Source organism: Nothobranchius furzeri, chromosome 8, assembly GCF_043380555.1.
Source record: "Nothobranchius furzeri strain GRZ-AD chromosome 8, NfurGRZ-RIMD1, whole genome shotgun sequence".
Taxonomy (NCBI): domain Eukaryota; kingdom Metazoa; phylum Chordata; class Actinopteri; order Cyprinodontiformes; family Nothobranchiidae; genus Nothobranchius; species Nothobranchius furzeri.
The window spans coordinates 67,539,413-67,552,404 of NC_091748.1; the positions used below are offsets into that span (position 1 = coordinate 67,539,413).

General features: G+C 40.0%; 1 protein-coding gene across 3 annotated transcripts in view; it reads right to left on the minus strand.

Annotated features, from left to right (window-relative positions):
- hmcn1 (hemicentin 1) overlaps positions 1-12,992 on the minus strand; it is a 128,920-nt gene that overhangs the window by 69,281 nt on the left and 46,647 nt on the right. For all 3 annotated transcript variants that reach the window (XR_008566149.2, XM_015970954.3, XM_015970953.3), the window contains exons 11-19: positions 12,048-12,317; positions 8,834-8,975; positions 8,628-8,755; positions 8,440-8,553; positions 7,533-7,691; positions 7,203-7,394; positions 7,021-7,116; positions 2,237-2,364; positions 2,010-2,154 (exon numbers count right to left, since the gene is read on the minus strand). Coding sequence is in view for 2 of the 3 variants with exons in the window: in XM_015970954.3 (XP_015826440.3) it covers positions 2,010-2,154; positions 2,237-2,364; positions 7,021-7,116; positions 7,203-7,394; positions 7,533-7,691; positions 8,440-8,553; positions 8,628-8,755; positions 8,834-8,975; positions 12,048-12,317 (1,374 nt within the window). In the remaining variant the exon portion in view is untranslated. The remainder of the gene's footprint in view (positions 1-2,009; positions 2,155-2,236; positions 2,365-7,020; positions 7,117-7,202; positions 7,395-7,532; positions 7,692-8,439; positions 8,554-8,627; positions 8,756-8,833; positions 8,976-12,047; positions 12,318-12,992) is intronic.

The window sequence follows — 12,992 nt, forward strand, 5'->3', positions numbered from 1 at the left end:
CATCGAATGCAGCATGACGTAAACAAACACAGACTCCAGAGGCACCAAAGTGGTTGCTGCTAGGATGCAGGATGAAGCGAAAAAGGCAAGCAACGATTACTGTGTATTTAAAAAAGACCAACAGTGTAAGTAGGTGGGGCCGATCTGTCTGTTTATGCATGTTGGTTCTAGATTTAGCACATTGTTGTCAGTGTTGGGACTTACTCGTTATAAGCACCAAAGCCTCATTGCTGACTTTAACAAGTCTCATCTACAAATATGATCCCTCATGAAGTTACTACTTTACACCAGAAGATAGTGGAGATGTGTAATTTTCAGGCTGAGCAAAGTTTTGGAGTTTTTAGTGCTTGAAAAACGCCTCCCGCTGAGACGCTCCCAGTCGGGAAGAGGAGGAGATGCGTGCAGCATGAAGTGCGAAAATATTAGATAAAACGTATAATTGCCAGCAGATCTGGTCTTTGTTGACTGATCACTTTGTCTGGTCATGACTTGACTCTGATTATGAAGCAGAATATTGACTCTGATGAAGAAATTCACTCATCCAGCCGGGAAGATTGACGCTGCTGCAGCATCAGACAGCTGGTGCTGCACGAGAGGTGTGTGGAGTTTACAAGCTCCAAACGTTGGGTTTGATGTTTGTTTAGCCTTCTTTGGGACGTGATGGATGTAGAAATGATGGTAAAAACACCGCAAACGTGACAGACGTAGCGACAATGTAAAAAAAAAAAAAAAAAGCCGTAAAAAGAGGCAGATGCCGATGTGTTACGCATGGAAGTCAAAGTGTGCCACATAATCATTAAAAAAGTAAAATCTAAAATTTAAAAAGAGATTTATATATTTATATATAAATTAAAACTTTCCAAATATAATGAAAATTTATAAATAACGTAAAAATACAAAGGAACATTTGTTGGTCAGGCTGAAAACTTTGGGAACCACTGCTCTAAGTGATAAGTGAATTTCGTTTTTTTAATATATTTTATGTGCAGTTTTTTAGGGCTTTTATGTTTTCTGTAAAGATTGGTATGCAGAAAATCATTTAATGTTTTGCATAAAGCATGGGGTTTTGGAAGAATAATGAAATGACTGGCGTAAATAGTGGAGCGCCTCTGTCAGTGTGCCCCAGGGCAGCTGTGGCTACATCGTAGCTCATCACCATCACCATACTTTGAGAGGCGCTATATAAGTGCGGATCATTTATTATTTATGGTGTTGATCAGGCAGAGCTTTGTTGCCAACGTTCTACTGCATAATGGCTTCAAACACGTATATAATAGTTGATGAAATTACACAACCTGACTGAGCTCTAGTTAAGGCGCTTGCAATAGTTTGTGTATGTGTGTGTGTGCGTGCGTGCGTGCGTGTGTGTGTGTGTGTGTGTGTGTGTGTGTGTGTGTGTGTGTGTGTGTGTGTGTGTGTATGTGTGTGTTTGGGGGAGGGTACATTGGAACCCCCTTCCCCCAGTTTGAAAATCCTATCTGCGCCCCTCACCTAAAGGTATCCATCGGCAATAACAACAATGAAGAGACCTTATTCTATCAAAGTATGCTGTAATTTACTCCCATTTGGAGAATGGGTAGAGCAGCTTTGTGATGTAAAATGTGGTGGTCAATGGCCAGACGAAGCACAGTTTTTGTGGCATTTTCTAGAAGACCACAAAGCAACATGGATTTGATTTTTCGGCGTTAGGAATTTAGAAATTGAATTTTAATGCTTTCAATTCTACCAACGTTGGTTGTTTAGTGATGTCTACCAATACAATTTACAACCAATCAGCATGATTAAACCAGAAAAGGGGTCCTTTCAGAGAAATGGATGCAAGCCACGAAGGTCTGGTAAAATGTCCCGGAAGTACCAATTTTGGAAACAGGACTAAAATGTCCTTCTAAGTCAAATCAGCAGAAATATCCCATTATAATATTTGTTGTTGGCCCTCTGCACTATTTTCTAACAGAAGATGGATGCTGTCTTTAACACTAGATAAATAATGCAGGTCTGTGTAATGCTACCATAAACGTTGACAGTGGTTGTTTGGTTTGTGGCCCCGATAACATTCTCAGCCAAACAGGTGTAGTCGCCTCCATCATCCAGCTGAACTCTGTCAATATGCAGACTGCCATCCCTCCTCACTGTTACATATTGGTCTGGGGTCACCTGGCAGATAGAAAATAGAGATTTGAATATACTTGGGGATGATACATTTGCAAACGCTTAAACCTTTTATCTATGATCTCACCAGGCCATAGTTGTGCAGCCATTGCCTCTCAGGCAGAGGATTCCCAGCCAGCAGAACACAGGGAAGAGTTAGCTGCTGGTCTTCAATGACACTGAGCACAGCTGGACTCAATGCAATAACAGGTTTTACTGCAAATTATAAAATAAAACAATGTAAATATGAGAAGATTTAAAAACACAAAAAATAAAATAAAATCACATTAGCTGGATTTACATAAGAAGAAATGAAATGATCTGCAAACATTTATGTATCACAAATATCGTCATCTCCTTCTTGTTCCAAGTATATCAAGTGTACATGTAATTCTGCTGTGGGTTTGTGGATCCTCAGAGGGACTGCTTCCAGCAGGGAAAAGGGGCAGTGGGTGAGTAATAAATGCCATCTGGGTGTGTTTGCACTCGCTAACCTTTGGCCCACACTGAAAAAAACTCAGTGTGGCTTCACTGCAGAGAAACAGTGACACACAGATGGTTAACAAGGCACATGTGTTCCCACACACACACTCACACACTAAAAGATGCTGACAACTCACACCAGTAAAAGTGCAAATATGTGCACACACATTGAGGAATACAATGAGATTCTCAAAGGTACAGTTAAAATAAAATAAATGGTCCAACACTTTTCAGGTAAAACTGCATCCTAGACAATTGATCAATAATAATAAGTATAAAGAGTAATGTACTTTTTCTATTTTTAACATGACCTATAACACATATATATTACTCTTTACATTTTAGCAACTAGGTTTAGTGAAGCCAGCTGACTTGGTTAAGTAATTTGAACATATCATTTCTTAGAGTGCAGATCTAGATTATACAATTAAAGGTGTAATTTGTACGAATTCTACTGGGAAATAATCACAAAACAGTCAAATTTTTCAATCATATTGAAAGGAAGGTTATGCTGGTGAAGGTTCTCAGTCATCCATATAATGGTAATTTAAAAGGGTTCAAATGAAGGAAACTGGACTTCTTTGGTTTCTTTAAGGCGTTTGACTTCTCATCCAGTTCCGCTTCTCGTACCGTGTACGAGTGAGAAGTGAAACGTCTTCAAGAAACCACTTGACTTCTTTTGAAAGGAAGGCAATATTGAAACAGATTTTATAATTGGCCAGTTGGGGAGTTGTTAGTTTTTCTCCTTTAAAAAAACAAAAGAAGGACGTAGTTGCAGCCTAGGCTTTTGCAAATTGACACCAGCAGGCAAAAGGCTCCAGAGTTATTTAAAGAACCAAAGCCAGTAAACAGGAGCGACCCAGAAGTTAGTTCTTGTACTCCTAAGAAGCCATTTTTGTCTTAATCTAATATGGAGTATGAAGGCTAGGCTAACATTGAGCTAATAATGCTAACGATGAATTGGAATCAAATAGTCACTTCTAAAAGTATCTCAAGCTACTTTTCCAATTGCCAACTACTCAATATTACAGTAAAATGTATGTGTGAAGTAAATATTACATCAGTCATGGCATTTTACTTCTTTTAAAGGTGTGGTTCACTGAAAAATAAATGTAATGATTAGTTCTAATTATAATTGGTAATTCAGTTTTTCATGCAGGCTAAACATGAAAATAGTCTCCTACAACTACCTGCTGCATTAGCTTCTGATAGAAAATAGACAGTGAAACTCTAGGATTAGAAAAATCTGACAGCATGACATCACACTGTCACTTAACATTCATGGACTGACTCATCAGCAGCCTTGGGGAAGGCTATATTGTTGGTTTAGCATCCAGGAAACAGCAGAGAATGTCTTGGCCCAGTAGAAGCTAACTGTTAGCATTAGCAACTCCACCGCATGGCAAATCTCCTCCAGGTTTTTGTTTTTTGTGGAGATAAAACATCAATGTTGCAAAGTAATTGGAGTCAGTGGTAGAGTTGCATTGCTGTTAGCCAATCACAGATGAGATGTCCAAATATCAGGAAATGAGACTCCAAATTCTGCTGTCTGAAACTTTCCTCTGATCTGACAATCTCCTAGATGCTGAATCAGGGCTTTTTGTAACCAGAGTACAACATATACGGCATTTATTTCTACTAGAGATCACTGAAAATGTATTGATTAAACAATTGAACCACACATTTAATTAACTTCTGCCTACAATCATCCTAAATGGTATCCTGAAAACTCATCTTGTTTCCTTCTCCTCGAGGGCTCCATCCTTGCTGACAAAAACAGCAAGTTTGGTTTGGATGCTGGTATGCTGGTCTGAATGGTAAATGGCCTGTATTTGATATAGCACTTTCTAGAGTCCTGGAATCCCCCAAGGCGCTTTACAACACAATCAGTCATTCATCCATTCACACACACATTCACACACTGGTGGGGATGAGCTACAATGTAGCCACAGCTGCCCTGACGCGCACTGACAGAGGCGAGGCTGCCGAGCACTGGCGCCACCAGCAGGCAACGTGGGTTAAGTGTCTTGCCCAAGGACACAATGACAGCGACAGACTGAGCAGGGCTCGAACCTGCAACCTTCCGATTACGGGGCGAGCACTTAACTCCCGTGCCACCGTCTCCACACTTCAAGCGAGACCAGCATCCCATCCTGGACCAGAATCCAATTAACAGCATCCCATGCTGGACTGGCATTGCATATTAGACCAGCATACCAGCATCCAAAACATATGCTGTTTTTTTTCAGCAAGGTGGTGTATGCCTGGGCATTGTGCATTAAAATCTAAAAATAAACAAATTGAGAGTATTTTTAAAAGAATTGGTCTCACCATACACAAAGAACTGTACTTCACTAATCTACTGCATTACAAATCTTCTATAGTTACTGCCAAATCCTGGTATTTTTCAGAACTCTGCTTCAAATGCTGGTTGCACAAGAACGTTATTTTCATTGAATAAGATAGTCCAACCAATTCCTTGCCATCTATACTCTGCTGACACCTTCCAATCTCTATTACTGTTTTTTCCACACAGTCAACTTTTTTTAGTTTCCAAATACCCATGAGGTTAAACTTACATTTTTTGTCAGGAAATAAGTCCAGCCTCTGAAATCTTCAGCTTGATCGGTAGGTATGCCTACCACCTTTCTTCTTGATTCCCTTCCCACCATTCTAGTTAAAACGTATCTATCCTCTCTCACTTTCGTCATATCTGCCATTATCCATTCCTCTATTACTACTGGTGTGGTTCCATCTCAACTGCTGCAGTCACAGGCTCTGATAACAACAATTTCAATAACTTGTGGCCCATTTCTAATTTACCTTTTGTTTAAAAAATTCTGGAGAAAGTTGTCGCCTTTCATCTTCACTCTCCAGAAATTTTTAAACAAATCTTTTTGAACTGTTTCAGTCTGCTTTCCGTCCTGGTCACAGTACTGAAACTGCACACATAAAAATCACTAATGACTTTCTTACTGCAGATGATTCTGGTATACTCTCCATCCTCATTCTCCTAGATCTGAGATCAGCCTTCAATACCATATCACACCCCGTTCTTTTTGACTCTCATCCATTGGCATTTCCCGCAACACACTCACCTGGTTCCACTCTTATTTCTCTGGCTGTTTTCAATTCATACAACTCAAATCCTTCAGATCTGACCCCTCCCCAATTACTAGAGGTGTGCTCCAGGTATTTGTCCTGGGGCCCTTTCTCTTCATCATTTACCTTATACCTCTAGGTCACATATACCGGAAATGTATCCCATATACCGTAAATGTTATACAACAACAACAACAGCATTAATAATCATCATCATCAATAATCATCAATGATCATATTAATAATCATTTTAATAATCACCATCATCAATAAAAATCAATAATCATATTAATAATCATCAATAATCATATTAACATTCATGTTATGACACTCAGCTCTATTGTCTTCCAAACCTAAATCCTCACTTCTTCCCTCCTGTTAAATTGAAATTAAATCTTGGCTCTCCTCAAACTTCCTCAAATTAAACAGTGACAAGAAAATTCTACTTGTTGGAAGAAAATCCACCCATATCCAAAGCTGAGCGTTTTTCTCTTACTGTTGACTCCTCCACCACTTCTCCCTCCTGTCAGGTTAAGAGTCTGGGTGTCATCCATGACATCACTCTCTCATTTAAATCTCATATCAATAACATCACTCAGTCAGCCTATTTTCACCTTAATATCAGTCGCCTTCGCCCATCTTTTTCTCCTCATTCTGCTTGTATTCTCACAGTTTAGTCACATCTCAAGTCAATTACTGAAACTCACTCCTGGTTGATTTCCCTCAAAACACCCTCCACAAGTTTCAATTGGTTCAGAACTTTGTCTCACGGGCCGTCATCAGCACTCCCTTATCTCACCACATTAGCCCGATCCTTCAGCAACTCCAATGGATCCCAGTTAAACAGATTGAGTTTAAAGTCCTTCTCAGCTTCAAAGCATTTTATAACCTTCCCCCTTATGTATCTAATCTTATTCACATCGTTTCTCCAGTCCGCTCCCTAAGATCGTCGCCCTCTGTCCACCTAACTGTTCCAGCCTTCCATGTGCTTCAGATCCTTTAGTTGCGCTGCTCCCATGAGTGCTAACACCAGATATAACAATGTATTCATCTACTTATCAACTTACTGTGTGTGACTCATCTTTGTCACTTAAAATCCTCTGGTGCTGAACCGTAACTGCCATGAAACTCACGAAACAGGAAAGAGAGAGTAATAAAATTAGGAAAATTCACTAAAGTTATCTAATTTGACCATAGGATGTCATTCTTACATACTGCACCTTTAGCTTTAAAAGACTAACCAGGGTGTGTACTGAAGTGCTTAGAGGTTATAAATATTTTACTTACCAAGTCCAGTCACAATGATGCTGGCCTGGGTTTGGATCTTACCAAAGAGGTTTTGAGCTTCACAGATAAACACTGCCTCATCCATCACCCAAAGATCTGAGAGGAAAAAAATTCAGTCATTTGATAATTATTACCTCCCAAATGTTTACTGTTAAATAGGCATAAATGTCTAATAAACTAACTAATGATATGTAGATCTCCCCTCCTCTGGGATATGCTGCCATGTGTGCGGAGTCTGTTGAGAAGAGGGGAGCCGTCCTCTCTCCTCCAGGTGATCTGAGGTTCAGGGTATCCTTCAGCATGACAGGACAGGGTCACGTTGGAGCCGATGTCTGCTGCTACATCTGAAGGCTCTCGGGTAAAAGTGGGTCCAGCTAAAATGAATAAGAGTAAATGAGAATTTGTTGTTCAGAATGCAAGCAAAGGGGGTGGAGGGTGGGTGGGTGAGGGGGGGTTAACCGAGAATGAAAATTCAGAAAACAATGCATAAAAAGACTTGAAGCAGATTTCACCTCCAACATCAAGGGAGACCCTCCCAGATGAGCTTCCAGCAGCATTTACAGCATCACACGTGTAATCTCCAGCATCATCAATCTGGGTTTGCTTTATGGTAAGTGTTCCTCCCTTCATGTCCACCTCCAAGTGGGATGAGGAATGGAACTGCGTATCTCCTGACAATCAAAGCACAGATAGTAATGGAATTTGTTCAGCTTAGAATTTTTAAAAACTTTTCTTCCTTTCACATCACTGTTTTATCATGTAATTGATATGCTTTGTGTTTAAAGTTGTACTAAAATAGTTTTTTTTTCTATGTTGGAGAAGAAATTGATTAGGAACGAAATGCATGTCTGGCGGGTTGTGAGGGTTGTGTGGATGAACAGGGAAGAAAACATGGATTCCAAGCTGTGGATCTACCTGGTGTCTGGATTTTCAGTACATTCAGGAATGTCCTTCAATATTCTTCTTTGTTTTGGTTTCACACATCCAACAAGGATGTTAGCAGTAGTTTTGTCAAGCATTAGCAGTAGTTCAGGCTAGCGTTAGCAGTAGCTCAGGCTAGCATTAGTAGTAGCACAAGCTAGCGTTGTTATGCACACAGCATTACAACCACCAATGTTTATATATTGCAGACATTGGAGTGGATTAGGATATGCTAATTTAAGGATGTGTGTCTAAGTTTATTACGTGCTAAATCAGCTTTTCTCAGAACAAAATGTTTCTCTGGCCATTACAATGATACTAATTTTCATATAGGTTGGAGATGGCACAGGCCTTTTGTTTGCTACATCAGACACCCCAAACTGCCTATTTTTCAACAACAACATTGTAATGGTGGTTTCTAATTCTAGGACTCCTTTAACCTAAAAACATTAATTGATAAAATAATTTTTATTGTTTACTTGTATTTGTAGTTGTTACCTTTGTACCACCTGATCTCAGGTTGAGGGATCCCAGTTGCTGAGCAAGTCATCACTGTGGTTTCTCCAATGGCTGTGAGAATCTTCCCTAATGCCACTGTCACCACAGGAAATTCTAAGAGAAAACAAATAACGTACATAAGTTCAACAAAACAGGGAAAGTAAGTAGATGATCACTGTCTTTCTTACCAAAGTAGGTGAGGATGGAAGTCATCGAGTCTGTACCAGCCTGGTTACTGGCCAAGCAGCTGTACATCCCTCTGTCCTTCTTCTTCATGTTCCTCATAACCAGAGAGCCGTCAGGGGTCATCCTGTGTCTGAAAATGAAAAACAAAGATATAAATTGTAGTAAAGTGAAAAGGAAAAGGTCATGAGGTGACAGAAGATGTATTTACCTGTGTGATGCTGTGATGAACATGTCGTTGTGGGTCCAAATCAGACGGGGTGGAGGAAAACCGCTGGCAGAGCATCTGATTATTACATCATCTCCCACCACAAATGTCTGATTCTGGGGCTCCACGTGCACCCTGGGAACCTCTAAAACAAACAAAAGCAAGTTTAAATATGCACCAAACAATTACAATATAAATAATATTAAAGTCTTATTAAAGTCAGAAGATCAATTAATTAGAAATTGATAATCCAGACAACCCTTGTATTGATTAATGATGGGAAACATCTGCGTTGTATTCTCCCTGCTGTTTTGGAGGGCGGGGAGGCACCTCTGTTCTACTGTCATTTGGGATGCCCGAGGAGATTTGACTTGGAAATGTTTGTTTTATTTCTTGTCGAGAACGGAAACTGGTTCTTCTGTGCTCTTTTCTATTTCTGTTTTGGAGTTTACAAATTATTCTCCTCAAAGTATTCTTTGAATGAAAATCCTGAAGTTAAAAAACTTCAAGGAGCTTGCTCACACACACACACACACACACACACACACACACACACACACACGTGCGTACAGTATGTGTGAAGGATTGCATCATCGTTAGACATAGAGAAGTCACACACTGAAAGACTTATATTTACCAGGTGCCGTCATAAATAAGTGAACCAGGACACTTCAAATGGTTCAGCTTTTGGTTTATGGATTTTAAATTCCTCAGCACCTGAATTTGGATGAGCAAACAAATCCATAAGTATCATTTCTGTATTTTTTCAGCCTTTGACCTCCTTCCTTCGCTGGCCATTCAGGCCAGATTTGAGAAGTTCAGGGACAAGAAGGTTTCTGGGAGGAAAGACACATTCCTCTGGTCTGACTCAGCAGCAGCCTTGAAATGTCAGGAACAAGCTCGTCTACAGCACTCCGCCCATTACCTGCTATTTCTCTCCTTTTTTTGTCCTTATCCGTCTTCACTCCTTTCCACATTACATTCCTTAAACCTCGACTTCTCCCCTCAACCCTCTCGCTCTTTTCTCGTCATCTTATTTTTTCCGACTATAATCTCATTTATCTGGCTCATAAAAAAAATGCTGTTAGTATAGGACGGCATGTACTCAGTGGGTCACATCTCGAACCTATTCAAACATTAGAGCTAAAAGAAAACAGATCCAAGTTAAGAAGACAAACGCTTAGATCTGCTCTCACCATGTTACGTCCGTGTGGTGTGAGATGCCAGCTGACCTGACATACTTCAAAGCCAGGCTAATCACTATGATGGTGCTGACCGAGGGGTAATTAGGAAAGCCCCAGGGCCTGCTAACAGCTGGTGGAGACAGGAGAAGATGAGGCAAAGCACTAAAACCCTAAGATGATGTAAGAAAAAAGGAATATTTGAGCCAACTGTGACAGGATGAGACAAAGAGGGAGAAGAGAAAAGAAAGATTATGAAGAAAAAAGGTTTTATTGTTATTTGTGAAACACTTTGCTCAGCGCCTCCCAGTGGAAATAATTTTTTTAAATAAACCCCCGCAAATATTTCTTTTTTAAAAAATCAAGTGCTTACTACAGAGAAAACTCACAACCTAGGCAGCAGTAGCTCAACAGGTTGAGCAGGTTGTCCAGAAATCGGAAGGTTGCAGGTTCGATCCCGGCTCCGGACAGAGAATTCTCTTGTTGTGTCCTTTGGCAAGACACTTAACCCACCTTGCCTGCTGGTGGTGGTCGGAGAGACCGGTGGTGCCTGTGCTCAGCAGCCTCGCCTCTGTCAGTGCGCCCCAGGGCAGCTGTGGCTGTAGCTCATCACCATCAGTGTGTGTGTGTGTGAGTGAATGGATGAATGATACACTGTAGTGTAAAGCGCTTTGGAGTCCTTACTCTGAGAGGCGCTATACAAGTGAGGAGGAATATTTAATGGAATATTCCAGAGGAATATTTAATGGAAAATAAGTTGAGACTGCAGTTGGCAGGACGAAGATTTCAAATTTTCTTCACCTGGGACTCGTGGTTGTTCTGGAAAATAATTCCAGGATGTTTTTTCTAGACCGAATAGATCAAGTAAAACTAAGTGATTTACTTTTTATGCCTCTTGTGATCTTCCTCAGCTGATTCTGGCTAAGATGATCTGCTGATGTGGATTTCTGCAGCCCAACATGCTCTGAGATACGTTATCCAAACAATTCAGTTCAGCAGAAGGACAAGAGGACTGTTCCAGTGATGGAAAACCTAAATGCTGTTTGGGAGTTAGGCATAAATATTTTTCACACATTTCAAAAAGCATTAGAGTGAATTGTTGGGAGCGAGGGAGGACAGAGAGGAAGGTGTACTTGGAGCAGAGTCATATATTTGGAAAAGCGCTTGTGTTTTCCAGACGTATCGTTCCATGTAAATCACTAAAAAGGAACGCACTCAAAGACCGAAGACAAAGTCACGCACACAAGCAAACACGTAGCACACATCATAAATCTACTGTAACATACTCTTCACATGTTTTAACAAAAAAGCCCTTGACCGCCTTCAGTTGGTCCAGAACTCTGCAGCGAGGCTCCTAACTGGAGCAAACAGAAGAGCACACATCACTCCTATTCTAATGTCTCTGCACTGGTTACCCGTTAACTTCAGAGTTCATTTTAGAATCCTGATTATAACTTTCAATGCTCTACGTGGTCAAGCTCCTCCCTGTATTACTGAACTGTTAAAGCCTTATGCTCCAACCTGAGCCCTCAGGTCCACCGACCAGAACCTTCTAGAAGTCCAAAGACCAGATATAAAAGTCGAGGTGATCGCTCCATCCAGACAGTTGCACCTCGACTCTGGAATGATCTTCCTTTATCCTTACGCAGCATTGACAGTCTGTACGCTTTTAAAAAACAGCTAAAGAACCTTTTATTTAAAGCTGCTTTTACTTAAATCTTTTATTTTCTTATTTGTAACTCCAATTTTTAATCTTTCATCTGTTTATGAAATTTTATAATTTTATGACTTTATTTTTTCTGATGATAATCTGATTCTGTTTTGAGATCATTATGATTTTATGATGTTAATCTATTTATGACTTTAAGACTTTGTTTTATTTTGTTTTGATCTTTGATCACTTTGTGATTCTATGTCTGTGATAAGTGCTATATAAATAAAATTTACTTACTTAGAAATAAAAATAAAAAAGAAGCAGATACGGCTTTGATCTGACTCATATTAATCACAAGATGAAGTAAAAACTGCTCAATCACCTTGCACAGTGAGGTAGATCCGCTCTGAGGTCGATCCTCCTTCGTTTGTAGCGATGCACTCGTACCAGCCTGCATGGTCCGGGGTCACGCCAGACACCCGGAGTGAATGGTTGGTGAGGATGTTTGCCCGTGGGTCCAGGCGGACATCGAGGCCTCCTCGCAGCCAGGTGAGGTTGAAGGTGACGGTGCTGACAACGTGGCAGGTGAGGACGGCACGAGAGGCAGGAGGAACAGTAACGTTACCCTCCACTGTGATGGCAGGAGGAGGCTCTGAACAGAAAAAAGAGGAGAAAAACTCATATTTTCCTCTTGGAATTTTATGTTTGTCTTTTAATTTAATTTAATGTGAAATGAGCTAAATAAACACCATTCATCAAAGAAGCAAATATCAAATTGGTATCTTCAAACTTCTGTAATTTTCTCTAGTTTTTGTCATTATATTTAAAAAAGCAGTCATGTTCTGTCCAACCACCACCACCACCACCCCAGTTGAGTTGAGGTGAGACAGTCACGCTGCTCATAAAAATTTAATAAAATGACAAAACTGATCAGAAAATTATCTGAAGATTTTTAGGGTTCATAGTATATTTATTAGAAAATATTATGAAACATCTGAAAATATTTTAAAATATTCAGATGAACATAGAAAGCTCGGCTGCCTACAGGCAGCCGCAGAGATGGATTATTGAAAAAATGTCTGTCACAGACTTTGTGGAAATGGTCAATAGACAGTCTGCAGTTTGTGGTTTTAAGGAAGCTTGTTTTTTAACAAGTTAAGAGAAGAGTTATGTCCATCATTATGTCCAGTGATTTTTCTTTTTTCATCAGACATTGTTACGCATCTGTAATGTCTGCTTGTCCGACAGGTTGTCGCAAATACTGCTGTTATATTTACACACAAAAAATCTAAATACTTAAAGTGACAGTGTGTATTTTCCCTGGTGA